Source organism: Indicator indicator, chromosome 40 (genome assembly GCF_027791375.1).
Source record: "Indicator indicator isolate 239-I01 chromosome 40, UM_Iind_1.1, whole genome shotgun sequence".
NCBI lineage: Eukaryota > Metazoa > Chordata > Aves > Piciformes > Indicatoridae > Indicator > Indicator indicator.
This window is the reverse complement of record NC_072049.1, coordinates 81,642-99,877: the sequence shown is the minus strand read 5'-3', so window position 1 is coordinate 99,877 and position 18,236 is coordinate 81,642. Positions and strand designations below refer to the sequence as shown.

Here is an 18,236-nt window from a genome sequence, read left to right as displayed (position 1 = left end):
ACACCTTTCGAGGCTTCCCCAGGGGTTGTGCCGAACAGGAGAGGTGCGCCGGGGTGGGGGGAGGGGGGGGATGTGTGAGGAGGGGCCACGAGCGCCTGGCATGCTGGGCGTGCACAGAGGGGCGAGGAGCAGAGCCTGCAGCTGGACCTCCCGGGCCTCAAATCCTCATCTCCTGCCTGCAAGCTGCTGAAGGCAATGAGCTAAGGCTGAGCAGGGTGAGCAGAGAAAGGACCTTCCCCAGCCAAAGAGTTGCCCCAGGCAAAGGACCTTCCCCAGCCAAGGAGTTGCCCCAGCCAAGGACCAAGGAGCTGCCCCAGCCAAAGGACCTTCCCCAGGCAAGGAGCTGCCCCAGTCCCAGCCAAAGAGTTGCCCCAGGCAAAGGACCTTCCCCAGCCAAGGACCTTCCCCAGCCAAGGACCTTCCCCAGCCAAGGACCTTCCCCAGCCAAGGACCTTCCCCAGCCAAGGACCTTCTCCAGCCATTCCACGAGGCTGCAGCACACCCCAGGGTTTCTTCCTCACCCATGGGCTCTGCTCTCAGAGCAATGGCACTGCTGCAGGTGGCTCCCTGGGGGAGTCCCAAGGCCAGGCTGGATGAGGAGAGCCTGGCACAGGTTGCCCAGGGAGGCTGTGGCTGTCCCTTCCCTGGAAGTGTTCCAGGCCAGGCTGGATGAGGCCTTGAGCAAGCTGGGCTGGTGGAGGTGTCCCTGCCCATGGCAGGGGGTTGGAGCTGGCTGAGCTTTGAGCTCCCTTCCAACCCAACCCATTCCATGGTTCCATGGCCCAGCCCCTCGCTGTGGTGCCCATAAGCTGTTGGGCAGAAGATTTTTTTTCTTCCCTCTACAATCAAGAGGGACTTGGCCAGCAGCAACAATCCCACAGCCCTGGAACAGGCAGCAGAAGACTGAAAGCATTGATGGAACCAAGCCTAGCTGAGAGGAGTCCCTGCCCATGGCAGAGAGGTTGGAGTAAATGATCTCTGAGGTCCCTTCCAGCCTAAGCTGTTCTGTGATGACTCTCAACGTACCCCCTGCCTGTCCAAGGAGGAATCAAATCTCTTCCACCACCACCTCACATCTCCAGGCAGCCAGCCCAGGGCTGCAGCTATGGCCTGGGGGCAGCTACAGCAGCAGCTGAGGCTCACCCTGCAGTGCCTCCATGAAGATACCTCCTGGTGACATCAACAACCTTTGACAGTGCTATGGAGGAGGAAAAGCTTCAGAGAAGTTTCCACCTGACCTCTGGACAGGTCCAGGCCAATGAGGCCAAACCATCCCCCAAGACCCACACCTTGGTGAGGGGAGCAGAGCCCTGAAGAGGCACCACAGTGAATGGTGCCCAATGCAACCACATCCTGAGCTGCAGCCAGAGGGGTGTGGGCAGCAGGGCAGGAGAGGAGATTCTGCCCCTGGGCTCTGCTCTGCTCAGACCTCACCTCCAGTCCTGCCTCCAGGTCTGCTGTCCCCAGCAGGAGGAGGACACAGAGCTGTGGAGTGAGGCCAGAGGAGGCCAAAAGGATGAGCCAAGGGCTGGAGCAGCTCTGCCTGGACAGGAGAAGGCTCCAGGGGAACCTCAGAGCTGCCTGAAGGGATCCTGCAGGAAGGCTGCAGAGAGACTTCTGCTGAGGGGTCTGAGACAGGCCCAGGGGGAATGGTTTGGAGCTGAGGCAGAGCAGGGTTAGAGTGGAGCTGAGGAAGAAGTTCTGCAGGACCAGGCTGGGGAGAGCCTGGCACAGGCTGCCCAGGGAGGCTGTGGCTGCCCCCTCCCTAGGGTTGTTCAAGGCCAGGCTGGATGAGGCCCTGAGCAGCCTGGGCTGGGGGGAGGTGTCCCTGGGCATGGCAGGGGGTTGGAGCAGATGAGCTCTGAGGTCTCTTCCAACCCAAGCCATGCTGTGACTCTGTGATTCAAGAGGCTCCTCAGGTGCCTTTTGCAGCTCTGCTCTGAGTGAACAGAGTCCTCATCAACCTCCCTTCAAGAGCAGACCTCAGCTGAGCCTCAGCTCTTGCTCTCCAGCTCAGGCAGCTGCAGGGGGTTGCCAAGGTGGAGTTCTCAAACCAGAACTCCCAAGCCAGATTTCCTCTAGAGAAGGATGGATTGGATGGAAGGCAGCATGGGGTGGGGAGTGACAGGAGATGGAAGTGGTGGAAGGAAGGCAGACAGGGAGGTGACTGAAGCAGGACAAACATCCCAGAGGAGCACTGAGCACAGCCAGCTGTGTGCAGGCAGGCAGGGACCTTGCTCCTGAGCTCTGGACCATGATGGGCTTCAAGCATCACCTCCTTAACTCAGCTTCTCCACACTCAGCTGCTCAAGGGGGAGAATGAAGCTGCCTCCACTGCAGGAGCTCCTGGGAAACCACCAAGGATCTCACCTGGCCAAGTACCACCTGGGCCACTGCCCAACAGCAGCAACTGCCTGCAGGGACAGGGAGTCTCCCCCCCTAGGACACACAGGGAGGCTCTTCCCCTCGCCCTAGGGGACACACAGAGGGCGCTCCCCTCCCTGCTGGGACACACAGGGGAGGCTCTCCCCTCCCTGGAGGGGACACACAGGGGGAGGCTCTCCCCTCCCTGCTGGGGACACACAGGGGGAGGCTCTCCCCTCCCTGGAGGAACACAACAGGGAGCCTCTCCCCTCCCGCTGGGACACACAGGGAGCTCTCCCTCCTATTGGACACACAAGGTCCTCCCCTCCCTATTGGGGACACACAGGGGGAGGCTCTCCCCTCCCTGCTGGGGACACACAGGGGGAGGCTCTCCCCTCCCTGCTGGGGACACACAGGGGGAGGCTCTCCCCTCCCTGCTGGGGACACACAGGGGGAGGCTCTCCCCTCCTGTTGGGGACACACAGGGGAGGCTCTCCCCTCCCTGCTGGGGACACACAGGGGAGGCTCTCCCCTCCTTGGGGACACACGGAGAATCTCCCCTCCCAATTGGGGACACACAGGGGAGCTCTCCCCTCCCTGTTGGGGAACACACAGGGGAGGCTCTCCCCTCCCTGCCGGCGTCCACTGGGAGGCTCTCCCCTCCTGTTGGGGACAACACAGGGTAGACGCTCCCCTCCCGATTGGGGACTCACAGGGGAGCTCCTCTTGGGACACACAGGGAGGCTCTCCCCTCCCTTTACACACAGGGAGCTCTCCCCTCCCTGTTGGGGACACACTGGGAGCCTCCCCCCCGAGGACACACAGAGGCTCCTGGGACACACAGGACTCTCTTGACACACAGGGAGCTCGCCCCTCCCCAGTTGGGACACACAGGGGAGGCTCTCCCCTCCCTGTGGGGACACACAGGGGAGGCTCTCCCCTCCCTCTGGGACACAACAGGAGCTGCTCCCCTCCCTGTTGGGGACACACAGGGGAGACTCTCCCCTCCCTATTGGGACACTCAGGAGGCTCTCCCATCCCAGGACACACGGAGCTCTCCCCTCCCTGCTGGACACACAGGGAGCTCTCCCCTCCCTGCTGGGGACACCACAGGGGAGGTTTTGTCACCCCTCCCGCTGACACACAGGGGGAGGCTCTCTTGGGGACACACAGGGGGAGGCTCTCCCCTCCCTGCTGGGGACACACAGGGGAGGCTCTCTTGGGGACACACAGGGGGAGGCTCTCCCCTCCCTGCTGGGGAAGCCCTGCAAGGCCTCACTGTTTGCTGTACTCCTGGCCCCACCTCCAGCCTCTCCTTATCTCCTCAAATATTTCAGCTATGCCTCAGCACTGAGCCAAAGCTACCTTTGGGGGGTGGTTTGTGGCTTAGAACCAGCAGGCAGTAAGGTGCCCCTGGACTGGGCACTGGGGGGGCTGCACCTTGAATCCTGGGCTCAGGGTTGGGCTCCTCACTGCCAGAAGGACTTTGAGGGCTGGAGCAAGGCCAGAAGGGCAATAGAGCTGGGGAAGGGTCTGGAGAAGAGGGCTGGGGAGGAGCAGCTGAGGGAGACCTCATTGCTCTCTACAGCTCCCTGAGAGGAGGCTGGAGCCAGGGGGGGGTTGGGCTCTTCTCCCTAGTCTCAGGTGATAGGAGAGCAGATGGTCTCAAGCTGCCCCAGGGAGGTTCAGGTTGGCCTTGAGGAACAATTTGTGTCCTGCAAGAGTGGTCAGAGACTGGCCCAGGCTGCCCAGGGAGGTGGTGGAGTCCCCATCCCTGGAGGTGCTCAAGAAACCTGTGGCCATGGCACTTGGGGCCAGGCTTTGGTGGCCATGGAGGTGTTGGGTTGCTGCTTGGGTTTGATCTTGGAGGTCTTCTTCAACCCAACCAACTCCCTGGCTCTCTGCCCAGAACTGGGGCAGCCCAGAGCCAGCCCTGTGCTGGGCTGCAGCCAAAGCAGGGAGAGCAGGGAGGGGATTCTGCCCCTCAGCACCCACCACAATCTTTTTAGTCCAGTGAGTGGCTTCAGAACAAATCCAGGGTGGAGCAGCCCCAAGAAGCTGCAGAGCAAGCTACCAAATGAGCTCTTCTCCACCTGCTGCTGTCAGCTCTGCAGCAGACACAAGCTGTGGGTGGCAAGCAGCAGAACCCAGGGTGGTGATTCCTGCAGGTTTGATTCTATGGCTGCAGAGAGGGAAGGAAGATTGGGAGCTGAGGGTTGGTCTGGTGGAGAAACACAGCATGGACAACATCCCCCCTGCTGCAGGCAGGCACCTCCTGGGGCTGTGGTGAGGGCACAGCACTCCTTGGTCACCTCAGCCACAGCCTCTCAAGTAATCACACCAAGAGGAGTTTGGGGAAAAAAAAAAAAAATCAATCCTGTTTGCAGGAATTGAAATCCATGCAAAGCACAGGGACAGTTGTGGCACCACCAGCAGGAGCAGGACCTGGAGCTGCTGGAGAGGGGCCAGAGAAGGCCACCAGGATGATTACAGGGCTGGAGAATCTCCCCTGTGGGGACAGGCTGGGAGCGTTGGGGCTGTTCAGCTCCAGGGAGACCTCAGAGCAGCCTTGCAGGAGCTGAAGGGCTCCAGGTGAGCTGGGGAGGGACTTTGGCCAAGGGCTGGGAGTGCCAGGATGAGGGACAATGGCTTTGAGCTGGGAGAGGGGAGATTGAGAGTGGAGAGGAGGAAGAAATTGTTGAGAGTGAGGCTGGGGAGAGCCTGGCACAGGTTGCCCAGGGAGGCTGTGGCTGTTCCCACCCTGGAGGTGTTCAGGACCAGGCTGGATGAGGCCTTGAGCAAGCTGGGCTGGGGGGAGGTGTCCCTGGGCAGGGCAGGGGCTTGGAGCTGGCTGAGCTTTGAGCTCCCTTCCAACCCAATCCATTCTATGCCATTACCTTTCCTGGAAGCCTTTAGGGGCAGAAAGCCCTGAGCTAGCTGAGGTGTGGTGCCTGGCACCACAAGAGGCCATCTGCACCTGGATCCAGCACAGGAGAAAGCCTTTAGCACAGGTTAGCAAAGCTCCAGCACTGGGTGAAAGCTGCAGCCACTGCCTTGAGCCCTCTGCCAAACAAATCCTTTTGGCTACTCCCCCCCAAGTCCTCCTCTCCCCAGGGGCTTCCCTCAGTGCCTTTTCCCATCTAGTTCCAATCACAGCCATTTGCCACAAGTCTGTTCAAGTCCTGTAACTGCAGCAGATGAGGGAAGGAAAGGGAGAGGTGAGGGGTGGGGGTGAGGAAGTAAATAGAGAAGGGATGCCTAGAGAGACATGAAGGAAAGGAATCAAACTCTGCTGGGTCCATGCTTGACATCTCCATTCTCCTACCTGGCAAGTCTCTCCTTATCCGCTGAGCTCTGCTCATCATCAGACCTAAAAATAAAATCAGCCAGCTAAGCTAAAAATGGAAGGGGAGGGGAAAAAAAAAAAAACAAAAAAACAAAAAGGGTAAAGGAAGGCAAGGAAAAAAAAAAAAAAATCAAATCAAATCAAATGGGAAGATGGAGCAGGAAACCCAAGCTGCAGACTCCTGGGGCTTTGCAGAGGAGCAGTTGCAGGAAACAAAAGCAGTTATGAGGTGCCACAATCAGACCTTGCCTGGCTGCTGGCTGCTCTGAAGGCTGGGGAAGAGCTCAGCTCTGGTGGGTACAGGAGCCAGCTGCAAGATTGCTCTGCCCCATGTGAGAAGGTTCATGGCAGAGCTGGGAATTGAGGTCCCAGTCCCATCAAAGCCAGTCTGCAGTCTGGGATTTGCTTGTCTCTTAGGGCACTGAAAGGATTTCACAGCACTCAGATATACCAAAGGAGCTCCACTTTGGCCCAAAACCTTCCAGAGCAACCCAAAATAACCCCCTGAAATGCTTCAGCTGAGCTCCACTGGCTTCAGAAAGCTGGAAAAACACCAAGGAGGTCAATCCCAGAGCTGCTTTCAGGCACCACCAAGGAAAGAGAGAGTCAAGACACTGCCTAGACTGCACTCTGCCCTCCAGGGAATCTCCCATTCCTGAGGAAAGCTTCTGCCTAGGTGCCCCCTAACCCACACAAACCACCTCTGCCACGAGACCCTGGGCAAGGCCAACTTGAGCCAAGCATGGAAATCTGTATCTGTAAGTTTCCTGAGCAGGAGAAAAGAGTCAGAGCCCAAGGCAAGAGCTGAAAGAAAGGTTGAGGGATTTAAAAACCAAAACAACAAAAAAACAGAACAAAACACAAAAGAGGATCCTGGATTTCACTCCACTGCTACCAAACTGGTCCAAAAAGCCAGCAAGGAAAAGGTCTGGAGGCTTTGGTGCACCTTGCTTCCAAAGGAGACAACCTAAGCAGCAGCTGAAGGGTGCAGGAGGATCTCTCTCATGAGCAGCAAAGGCTTCAGCTGCAGCCCAGCAGGATCTTACCTGGCAAACCTCTCCTTGTCGTTTGGCATCGAATCGTCGTCACATCTGGAAGGGGAGGAGAGGAAGAAGAGTTCTGAAGTGTTCCCATTTGGATCACAGGATCCCAGGATGTGAGGGGTTGGAAGGGAGCTCTGGAGATCCTCGAGTCCAACCCCACCCCTGCCAGAGCAGGAGCACAGAATCCAGCACAGGTCCCACAGGAACACATCCAGAGGGGGCTGGGAAGGCTCCAGGGCAGGAGACTCCACAACCTCTCTGGGCAGCCTGCTCCAGGGCTCTGGGAGCCTCCCAGGGCAGAAGTTCCTCCTCCTGCTGAGCTGGAACCTCCTGGGCTGCAGTTTCCATCCAGTGCCCCTTGGCCTGTGCCAGGGCACAGCTGAGCAGAGCCTGGCCCTGGCCCCTCCCTGCTGACCCCCAGCCCTCAGCTATTGATTAGGCATTGATCAGATCCCTCTCAGCCTTCTCCTCTCCACACTAACCACCCCAGGGCTCTCAGCCTCTCCTCCCCAGGCAGTGCTCCAGGCCCTTCCTCATCCTTGCAGCCCTCCCTGGGATCTCTCCAGCAGATCCCTGTCCCTCCTGACCTGGGGAGCCCAGAGCTGGATGCCAATATTCCAGGTGTGGCCTCACCCAAAGACATGGAGAGAAAAGCACAGGGTTTGAAATCAGCCACACCAAGGGCTGGTGGCCATAAAGCAAAACTTCTGCTCTGTACAGGCAGCCCTGCCCCACACTCTTCACTTCCCACAGCTGAATGTTTAGCATCACCCCCAGGAATGCTGCTAACCACCCACAGCCCCAGTGGCTCCCTCAGCAAGTTCCAACACAAAAGGATCTTTGCAGATCCAACCCAAGACCCTCATCCAAAAGAGCTCCTGGGGTTCATCAGGGCCAGCCTCAAAGTTAGGCCACATCCATCTGTGAAAGACTCTAAGGTAGACTCCCAGGACCAAGGATTTTTAGCTCCCTGGAGTTGTCCAAGGCCAGGCTGGATGAGGAGAGCCTGGCACAGGTTGCCCAAGGAGGTTGTGGCTGTCCCCTCCTGGAGGTGTTCCAGGCCAGGCTGGATGAGGCCAACCTGGGCTGGGGGGAGGTGTCCCTGCCCATGGCAGGGGGTTGGAGCTGGCTGAGCTCTGAGCTCCCTTCCAACCCAACCCAGTCTGGGATTCCATGCTTAGAGGAAGCAGCCCAGTGACACCTGACCTTCCAACTCTTCTGGGCCCCCACATGGGTCAGGAGCAGAGGAGTAAGGCTGCCTCCAGCTGAAGCATCCTCACAGCAAATGGGAATGAAGTTCCAAGGGTCTGAGCACCACCAAAACTCATTTAGAGTGGAGGTGAGGAAGAAATTCTGGACAGTGAGGCTGGGAAGAGCCTGGCACAGGTTGCCCAGGGAGGCTGTGGATGTCCCTTCCCTGGAGGTGTTCCAGGCCAGGCTGGATGAGGCCTTGAGCAAGCTGGGCTGGGGGGAGGTGTCCCTGCCCATGGCAAGGGCTTGGAGCTGGCTGAGCTTTGAGCTCCATTCCAAGCTCAGCCCCTTGCTGTGGTGCCCATAAGCTGTTGGGCTGATGATTATTTTCTTCCCTCTACAATCAAGAGGGACTTGGCCAGCAGCAACAATCCCACAGGCCTGCAACAGGCAGCAGAAGACTGAAAGCATTGATGGACACGTGAGGAAGAGCTGAAGGAAGTGGAGCACTTCAGACTCCCCTTGTTGGAGGGAAAAAGCCACCTGAGCAGCAAGCTCCTGCAGGGGTGGGGACAGACAAACCTAAAGCACAGGACAGGGACTTGTGGGTGCCACCTTCTCCCTCACCTGAGGAATTTACTGTTCCCTTCTCCATCATCATCAAAATCAAGCCTGAAAAAGAGAAGGAAGAAGGTAATTATTAAGCAAGTGGTTTCTCCTTCACAGGTTGCTTTGCTGCCTGTCCCTAGAGGGATGCAGATGATCCATGGAAGGAATCCCAGGGGCTAAAAATCAAACACCCCTCAAAGTTTCTGAGAGAGGCTTCCTTTATATTCAGAGCAAGGAAACAGTTCAGAAGAGACAGAAAGACCTCTTGGAGCACCCAGAACATCTCAGCCTCCTGTCCCAAAAGCTTTGGGTCTCTGAGCAGCATCCTGCAGCCCAGCAGATTGGGCTCCTCACTGCTCAAGGAGCCTCCAAAGGGAACTCTCCCAGCCCCAGAGATGAGTTGGTTGCAGAAAGAGGAGGCCACAAAGATGGAGCCAAGGGCTGGAGCAGCTCTGCTCTGAGGACAGCCTGAGGGAGCTGGGGGTGTGCAGCCTGGAGAGGAGAAGGCTCCAGGGGGACCTCAGAGCTGCTTGCCAGGACCTGAAGGGATCCTGCAGGAAGGCTGCAGAGGGACTTCTCATGAGGATGTCCAGGGACAGGCCAAGGGGGAATGGTTTGGAGCTGAGGGAGAACAGGGTTAGAGCAGATCTGAGGAAGAAGTTCTTCAGCACAAGGATGGGGAGACTCTGGAAGAGGCTGCCCCCTCCCTGGAGGTGTTCCAGGCCAGGCTGGATGAGGCCTTGAGCACGCTGGGCTGGTGGGAAGTGTCCCTACCCATGGCAGGGGGTTGGAGTTGGATGATCTTTAAGATCCCTTCCATCCTAACCCCTTGTGTGAAGCTATGCAAACACCTCAGGAGGTCCAGGGCAGCCCTGCTGACCTGCAGCCCTCGGTGGCCAGCTGGTGACCTCCTGCTGTTTGCTCTGATGGGGTCAAACCAACACGTGGGAGGACAGGGAAAGGCTTTCACCAGTTCCCTTCCAGATGGAGCACTTGGAATTGCGTGGCTGGAGCAGAGGAGCCTGTTTGGAAGGGAGGTTTTTGAGGGACGAGCAGCAGACGGCGCGGGAGGAGCAGCAGCAGCAAACAGAGGGACTGGGGGGGGGGGGCAGGGAGAGGTTTTAATTAGCTGGGAAATTAAGAGGAAACTTCATCTGCCAGGAATTTAGGAGCAGCCCTTCCTCAAGATGCTTTTGAATGTGCAGAAGCATTTTTAGCAAACAACAAAAGCCCACCACAAGCACCCTGCAGCTTCCTCCCAGAGCCAGCAGAGCTTTCACTACGGCTCTCCCTCCTCCACCTCTCCTGCAGCAGCTGCCTCCTGGCTTCAGCCACCCCAGTGTCACCCTCTGGCCTTGGGGGACAACCAGGAGGAGCAACTCAAGGCTTCAATCCCCACAGGATTTTTGAGTGCTGGGTTCAGTCTTAGGGCCCTTGCTCGCAGAAGGACATTGAGGAGCTGGGGCAGGGCCAGAGAAGGGCAAGAGAGGTGGGGAAGGGTCTGGAGAAGAGGGCTGGGGAGGAGCAGCTGAGGGAGCTGGGGGTGGGGAGGCTGAGGGAGACCTCATGGCTCTTTACAGCTCCCTGAGAGGCTGGAGCAAGGAGGGGTTGGGCTCTTCTCCCTAGTGTCAAGTGATAGGACAAGAGGAAACTTCCTCAAGTTGCCCCAGGGGAGGTTTAGTTTGGATATGAAAAGTTTCCTCAACCACTGGGGCCCAGGCTGCCCAGGGGTTGAGTCCCCATCTCTGGAGAGGTTTACAAGCCACAGAGATGTGGTGCTGAGGGCCATGGCTCAGCACCACAGCTGGCAGAGTTAGAGGGTGGTTGAAGTGGATGATCTGAAAGGTCTTCCCCAACCAAAAAGCTTCTCTGCTGCTTACAGCTTCCGGAGCTTGGTGACTGGCATGAAGCTCACCACTGCCACAGCCAGGAGGGGCTGCAGCCCCCCTGGAGGTGCAGCTCTGCTTGGAAGCAGACCAAGCTTCCTCCTCCTGAGGCTGGCCATGCTTTGGGGGGCAGCAAGCTTCCTCCAGCAGACCCCTGGCACACCCACAGCACCCCAGAGCTCACCCAGGCCTCCTCTTGGTGGCTCTCTGCACGATGGCTCCTCCAGCTTGAGGCCCTGGGCCAGGGTTCCCAGAGCTGACAGCTGCAGCCAGTGAGGAAACATCTGAAGCCATTTCTGGAGAGTGGGAAGAAGCAGAGAAAGCAGGATGAGGTCAGACCCCCCTCCTCCAGCTCAGCAGGTGGGGGACTCCCCACACACACACAGAGCTCCCAGTATGAACCATCCCAGTTGGGGATCTGCCATGGGGATGAGTCTGGGCCATGTGTTTGCAGCCCTTTCATCCCTTCCCCGGGCTGAGGAGCTGCTTGGAGCTCCAGGACATGATGTTCTCATCAGCTCCACAGCTCAAATCACTCAGCTGAAAGATGTGGCTGCTCTGCTCCTCCTCTGAGCAGCCCAGCTGAGGAGGAGCCCCGGGGCTGGGCACTGGGGAGGCCACACCTCAAATCCTGGGCTCAGGGTTGGGCTCCTGACTGCCAGGAGGGCACTGAGGGGATGGAGCAGGGCCAGAGGAGTGCAAGAGAAGTGGGGAAGGGTCTGGAGAAGAGGCTGGGGAGGAGCAGCTGAGGGAGCTGGGGGTGGGGAGGCTGCAGAAGAGGAGGCTGAGGGAGACCTCATTGCTCTCTCCAGCTGCTGAGAGGAGGCTGCAGCCAGGGGGGGTTGGGCTCTTGTGCCAAGGACCAAGGCACAGGACAAGAGGAGATGACCTCAAGTTGCACCAGGGGAGGTTCAGGTTGGCCATGAGGAACCATTGCTGATCTTCAAGAGTGGTCAGGGCCTGGCCCAGGCTGCCCAGGGAGGTGGTGGAGTCCTCATCCCTGGAGGTGTTCCAGAACCTTGTGGCCAGGGTTTGGTGGCCATGCTGGGGTTGGGTTGATGTTGGACAGGATGACCTCGGAGGTCTTCTCCAACCCAACCAACTCCATGAGGTGGTTGTGGGCAGGGGCTGAGCCTGTTCTCTCCTCCCTGGGAGTCTGTCTACTTAATGCCCCTCTCAAAGGGGTTTTGATTTCCCAATTTAAGAGACAAAGACTGAAGCAAGCAGCTTGTAGAGCACCTTGTAAACCACCACCTTGGGACAGCCACTGCCACTCCTCAGTCTGAACACTCTGCCTCCACTCCCCCACAGCACCAGGATGTGGTTTGGGGGGAGAATTGGTAGCAGCAGGCAGGATGGAAGCCTTGCTGGGAGCTAAAATCTTGGCTTTTAGGGCTAGGAAAAGTTAATTCCAGGGAAGGAAAACCTCCTCAATGCTTCTAAGAGGTGAAACAGGCAGGTGGAGCTCTCAAAAGCATGGAACTGGGGAGGCTTGGGAGCTCAGCAAGTCTGCTGAGGACACCAAGCTGTGTGGTGGACTCCCTTGAGGACAAGGGATGGCACCCAGAGGGATCCTGACAGGCTGGAGAGCTGAGCCAGGGCAAACTGCATGAGGTTCACAACAAGGCAAAGTGCAAGGTCCTGCAGCTGGGCTGGGCCAACCCCAGGCAGATACAGGCTGAGTGCAGCACTCTGCTGAGTGCCACAACCAACTCTGGGCTGACAGCAGCACAGAAGAAAGAGATTTGGGGGTGTTGGGTGAGGAGAAGCTCCCCAGGAGCCAGCAGTGCCCTCCTGCAGCCCAGCAGGCAGCTGTGTGCTGGGCTGCAGCCAGAGGAGTGTGGGCAGAGGGCAGGAGAGGAGATTCTGCCCCTGGACTCTGCTCTGCTCAGACCTCACCTCCAATCCTGCCTCCAGTGCTGCTGTCCCCAGCAGGAGGAGGACACAGAGCTGAGGAGAGAGGAGGCCACAAGGATGAGCCAAGGGCTGGAGCAGCTCTGCTGTGGCACAGGCTGAGGGAGCTGGGGGGGTGCAGCCTGCAGAGGAGAAGGCTCCAGGGGGACCTCAGAGCTGCCTGAAGGGATCCTGCAGGAAGGCTGCAGAGAGACTTCTGCTGAGGGGTCTGAGACAGGCTCAGGGGGAATGGTTTGGAGCTGAGGCAGAGCAGGGTTAGAGTGGAGCTGAGGAAGAAGTTCTGCAGGACCAGGCTGGGCAGAGCCTGGCACAGGCTGCCCAGGGAGGCTGTGGCTGCCTCCTCCCTGGAGGTGTTCAGGGCCAGGCTGGATGAGGCCCTGAGCAGTCTGGGCTGGGGGGAGGTGTCCCTGGGCATGGCAGGAGGTTGGAGCAGATGATCTGAGGTCTCTTCCAACCCAAGCCCTGCTCTGCTCTGCACCAGGACCAGGCTTTCTCAACAAGTTCTGAGGCATTTTGGGGTCACCTTTCAGAAACCAGCCAGCTCTGCCCTCACTTTTATGCCTGTGAGGCAAGCAGTGGCCCCACCAGAGCATCTCCAGCACAACACAGCACAGCCTGAGCTCTGCTGAGTGCCTTGGAGGGAGAGAAACCACTTCTGCTTTCTCAAAAAGTGGAGGGGATCCAAAGAACCAACCAAGCCCCCCCCCCCCCCAGAAAAAAGCCTTCTGCTGGGCTTTCAAACCACAGCAGAGCAGCAGCACACAGACACCCACAGCTGCCTGCACACAAAATCCTGCCAGAAGTGGTGGAAATAAGCAAAATTTAAAAAAAAAAAAAATCAAAGCTGGGTTTAAGAAATCCAGCAACAAACTGGGGCTTGAGCTGTGAGGTGGACAAAGCTTGGAGCAGCCAAGGGCCATGAGGACACTGCTGAGTGAGGAGAGCTTTGCTCCAGCAAGCTTCTGGGCACTGCTGGCTTCTCAGCAAACACTGAGCAGGCTCTTGTATTCCAGACTTCGGGAGAAGAAAATCCAGGGAGGGGGAGAAGAAACCCAGAGAGGAGGAGAAGGAGGAGGAGGAGAAGGAGACCAGAGAGGAGCAGGAGGAGAAGGAGGAGGAGGAGGAGGAGGAGGAGACCAGAAAGGAGGAGGAGAAGGAGGAGGAGGAGACCAGAGAGGAGGAGGAGGAGGAGAAGGAGACCAGAGAGGAGGAGGAGGAGGAGAAGGAGACCAGAGAGGAGGAGGAGGAGGAGAAGGAGACCAGAGAGGAGGAGGAGGAGGAGAAGGAGACCAGAGAGGAGGAGGAGGAGGAGAAGGAGACCAGAGAGGAGGAGGAGGAGGAGAAGGAGACCAGAGAGGAGGAGGAGGAGGAGAAGGAGACCAGAGAGGAGGAGGAGGAGGAGAAGGAGACCAGAGAGGAGGAGGAGGAGGAGAAGGAGACCAGAGAGGAGGAGGAGGAGGAGAAGGAGACCAGAGAGGAGGAGGAGGAGGAGAAGGAGACCAGAGAGGAGGAGGAGGAGGAGGAGGAGACCAGAGAGGAGGAGGAGGAGAAGGAGACCAGAGAGGAGGAGGAGGAGGAGGAGAAGGAGACCAGAGAGGAGGAGGAGGAGGAGGAGAAGGAGACCAGAGAGGAGGAGAAGGAGGAGAAGGAGACCAGAGAGGAGGAGAAGGAGGAGAAGGAGACCAGAGAGGAGGAGGAGGAGGAGACCAGAGAGGAGGAGAAGGAGAAGGAGAAGAAGAAAACCAGAGAAGCAGAGGAAGAGAAGAAACCCAGGGAGGAGGAGGAGAAGGAGGAGAACAAGAAAAAAAAAAATAACCCAGGGAAGAGAAGAAAGAGAAAAATCAAGCAGGGAGGAGAAGCAGCAGCTCAGGAGACTGTCTGAGGCTGGGCTGTGTGAATCCAGAGGGAATCAGGCCCTGGGTGCTCCAGCAGCTCCAGCAGGATGCCCTTAAAGCCAAGTTTATGACCTCACCCTCCACGCTGAGCCCACAGGACCTTCCCCATCTCCTCTCCATTTGGGGTCACTTGGGACACCTCTGTGCCTCTTCCCTGCTTCCCAAGAGAAGTCCTGAGGTGCGGGAAGGGCTGATAGGGAAGATGTTTGCTCAGCAGAAGGTGGGGCAGAGGTGAAGCAGGTCAGGAGGGTTATTCCCTCTCCCCAGGAGCCTGCAGCTCCTCAACACACCAAGAGGAATCAAGCTCCTGGAGCTGGGCAGAGGGAGGTTTTATTGAGGGGAGAGGAATTTCCGCTTCTGGGCAGGGGAAGGAAGTGACACTGAGCTGTTCCTCTGCAAGCCACAGGGGCTGAGGGGGAGGAAAAGCCTCTGGGTTTGTTTTTCTAGGCTTTATCCAAGCTTTTGCTGTCCCAAAGGAGGCTGAAGCAGCGTGGACTGATCAAACAATCCCCCCGCACCCCCGCCCCCTGCCTCAGCTCCCTGCTCAGAAGCAAGGCACAAGGAGCCCTCTCCGGGGGGATAAAACAAAACCTCCCCAGCTGGGGGAAGGTGAATTAGGAATATTTGGATCTGGATCCTAGGGGAGGGCAACCAAACGGTCAGAGAGTCACAGCAGGGCTTGGGAAGGGAGCTCAGAGCTCATCTGCTCCAACCCCCTGCCATGGGCAGGGACACCTCCCCCCAGCCCAGGCTGCTCAGGGCCTCATCCAGCCTGGCCCTGAACACCTCCAGGGAGGAGGCAGCCACAGCCTCCCTGGGCAGCCTGTGCCAGGCTCTCCCCAGCCTGGTCCTGCAGAGCTTCTTCCTCAGCTCCACTCTAACCCTGCTCTGCCTCAGCTCCAAACCATTCCCCCTGGGCCTGTCTCAGACCCCTCAGCAGAAGTCTCTCTGCAGCCTTCCTGCAGGATCCCTTCAGGCAGCTCTGAGGTCCCCCTGGAGCCTTCTCCTCTGCAGGCTGCACCCCCCCAGCTCCCTCAGCCTGTGCCACAGCAGAGCTGCTCCAGCCCTTGGCTCATCCTTGTGGCCCTCCTCAGGACCTCCAAGATCATCAAATCCAACCTCCTACCCAACACCTCCCTGACCACCAGACCATGTCTGTGTTACCCTCACCCCAAAACCAGGCAGAGCAGAGGGCAGGTGGATGGAGCCCAAGATGCCCATCCAGGGACAAGGAGTCCCTGCACCAAAACCACAGCCACAGAATGGGAGGAGTTGGAAGGGAGCTCTGGAGATCATCCAGGCCTGAGCAGGGTCACCCAGGGCAGGACTCACAGGAACACATCCAGATGGGGCTTGAAAGTCTCCAGAGGAGACTCCACAACCTCTCTGGGCAGCCTGCCCCAGGCCTCCAGCACCCTCCCAGCACAGAATGTTCTCCTCCTGCTCAGATGGAACATGCTGGGGTCCACTTTGTGACCCCCAGCTGCAAGTGTGGAAGATGTGAGTAGCCAGAGGCAAGCTGAGCCCAGCCAGCAGAGCCAACTGCTTCCAAGAAAACCCATCCCAGCACTTCCACCAAACCCCAGTTTCACAACTTGAAACTGCAGAAGGGTTGCTCAAAGCCCTGACCAACAGTTCCTAGACATCAGGATGCTCAGCTCTGACTCAGCAGAGTGGTGAGAACAGCATTGGTCAACCACCCTGAAACACAGAGGAGAAGAACACATTCCTCTGAGACACTCAACAGCAAGAGAATCCCTGAATCCCAGGACCTCTGGAGATCATCTCCTCCAACCCCCCCCTGCTCCAGCAGGGCACCCCCAGCTGTGCCCAGCAGCACAGTGCCCAGGGGGGGTTGGAAGCTCTCCACACCAGGAGACTCCACAACCTCTCTGGGCAGCCTGCTCCAGGCCTCCAGCAGCCTCACCCCAAACAACTTTCTCCTCCTGCTCAGCTCCAACCTCCTGCCCTCCACTCTCTGCCCCTTGCCCCTTGGCACCACTCAGCAGATGCCAGCCCCAGCCTCTTGCCCCCCACAGCCCCTTCAGCTCTTGCTCAGCACTCAGCAGCTCCCCTCTGGGGCTGCTCTTCTGCAGCCTCTCAGCCTTTGCTCCTCACACAGCTGCTCCAGGCCCCTCAGCAGCTTCCCAGCCTCCCCTGCACTCTCTCCAGGAGCTCCCAGGCCCTCTGCAACTGGGGGGAGCCCAGCACTGGCCCCAGCACTCCACAGGGGTCCTCAGCAGGGCACAGCACAGCACAGCAGAGGGGCAGCAGAACCTCCCTTGCCCTGCTGCCCACACTCTGCTGACTGCCCCCAGCACACCCTTGGGGGCTCCTTGCCCATGGGGGCTCCTTGCTGGCCTCCAGCCTTCCCAGCCCCTTCTCCAGAGTCTTCCACTTTGAAACTGATTCCTTCCCAAACTCAGCTGTGCCACCCCAAGCCCTGCTGGATCTTTCTCAGGGCCCAGGGTGGGTTTCACACCCAACAACCAAGGGCTGGGTTCCAACCCTTCCAGCCCCCATCCCTGCTGGCCCTCCCCATGTGTCCCAAGCAATTAATGGCAGCAGAGATAAGCAGAGGCAGAGGCATTCCCAGATCCTCCTTTGTAACCCAATCTCCATCTGCAGCCCCAACCACACAACCCAAGCCAGCAGCTCCCCCCCTCCCCCCTCCCCAGAATAGCAGAAGCTGGGAGCTCATGAAGGGAATGTTGTCTCCAGAGCCAGAATTCCATCCCTGCTCTCCTGGGAAGGGCTCTGGCGCAACTGTTGGCATCCCAGCAGTGGAAAAGCTGCAGGAGCTGAGGGACAGAAACTATTCCAGGCTGTGATTTATGAGCCAAGCCTTGCCCACAGCTCCTCCATCGTGGGGGGATTTTGTGGCACCCACTTCATCCTCCACAGCCAGGGGTCCTGCTGCAGGCACTTCCAGCAGCTGCTCACAGCCAGGGCGAGGTTCAGCTTCCACTGAACCACGAGAGAGCTCCTCAAATGCTCAAGGAAGCCTCCCCTGAGCAGGTCTGGGAGCAGAGGAAGCTGCTTCAACCCAAACCTGAATTTCTGTCATTGGGATCTCAGGTCTGGAGAGCTCAGGGGAGGCTGCAAAGGAGCTCAGGAGGCTTGGGGGAGGCTGCAAAGGAGCTCAGGAGGCTTGGGGGAGGCTGCAAAGGAGCTCAGGAGGCTTGGGGGAGGCTGCAAAGGGGCTCAGGAGGCTTGGGGGGGCTGCAAAGGGGCTCAGGAGGCTTGGGGGGCTGCAAAGGAGCTCGGGGGGGCTGCAAAGGAGCTCAGGAGGCTTGGGGGGGGCTGCAAAGGAGCTCGGGGGGGCTGCAAAGGAGCTCAGGAGGCTTGGGGGAGCTGCAAAGGGGCTCAGGGGAGGCTGCAAATGAGCTCAGGAGGCTTGGGGGGGCTGCAAAGGAGCTCAGGAGGCTTGGGGGGGGCTGCAAAGGGGCTCAGGAGGCTTGGGGGGGGCTGCAAAGGAGCTCAGGAGGCTTGGGGGAGGCTGCAAAGGGGCTCAGGAGGCTTGGGGGAGGCTGCAAAGGAGCTCAGGAGGCTTGGGGGAGGCTGCAAAGGGGCTCAGGAGGCTTGAGGGAGGCTGCAAAGGAGCTCAGGAGGCTTGAGGGAGGCTGCAAAGGAGCTCAGGAGGCTTGAGGGAGGCTGCAAAGGAGCTCAGGAGGCTTGAGGGAGGCTGCAAAGGAGCTCAGGAGGCTCGGGGGAGGCTGCAAAGGGGCTCAGAAGGCTTGGGGGGGCTGCAAAGGGGCTCAGGAGGCTCGGGGGGGGCTGCAGAGGGGCTCAGGAGGCTCGGGGGGGGCTGCAGAGGGGCTCAGGAGGCTTGGGGGGGGCTGCAGAGGGGCTCAGGAGGCTTGGGGGGGGCTGCAAAGGAGCTCAGGAGGCTTGGGGGAGGCTGCAAAGGGGCTCAGGAGGCTTGGGGGGGGCTGCAAAGGAGCTCAGGAGGCTTGGGGGAGGCTGCAAAGGGGCTCAGGAGGCTTGG

At 58.9% G+C, this 18,236-nt stretch overlaps 1 protein-coding gene across 1 annotated transcript in view; it reads right to left on the bottom strand.

Moving 5' to 3' along the window:
- Nucleotides 1–18,236, bottom strand: part of ARNT (aryl hydrocarbon receptor nuclear translocator) — a 46,773-nt gene that overhangs the window by 22,709 nt on the left and 5,828 nt on the right. Inside the window, exons 2-5 of the mRNA XM_054396921.1 lie at nt 10,624–10,735; nt 8,572–8,616; nt 6,757–6,801; nt 5,690–5,734 (exon numbers count right to left, since the gene is read on the bottom strand). Of these exons, the coding sequence (XP_054252896.1) occupies nt 5,690–5,734; nt 6,757–6,801; nt 8,572–8,616; nt 10,624–10,735 (247 nt within the window). The remainder of the gene's footprint in view (nt 1–5,689; nt 5,735–6,756; nt 6,802–8,571; nt 8,617–10,623; nt 10,736–18,236) is intronic.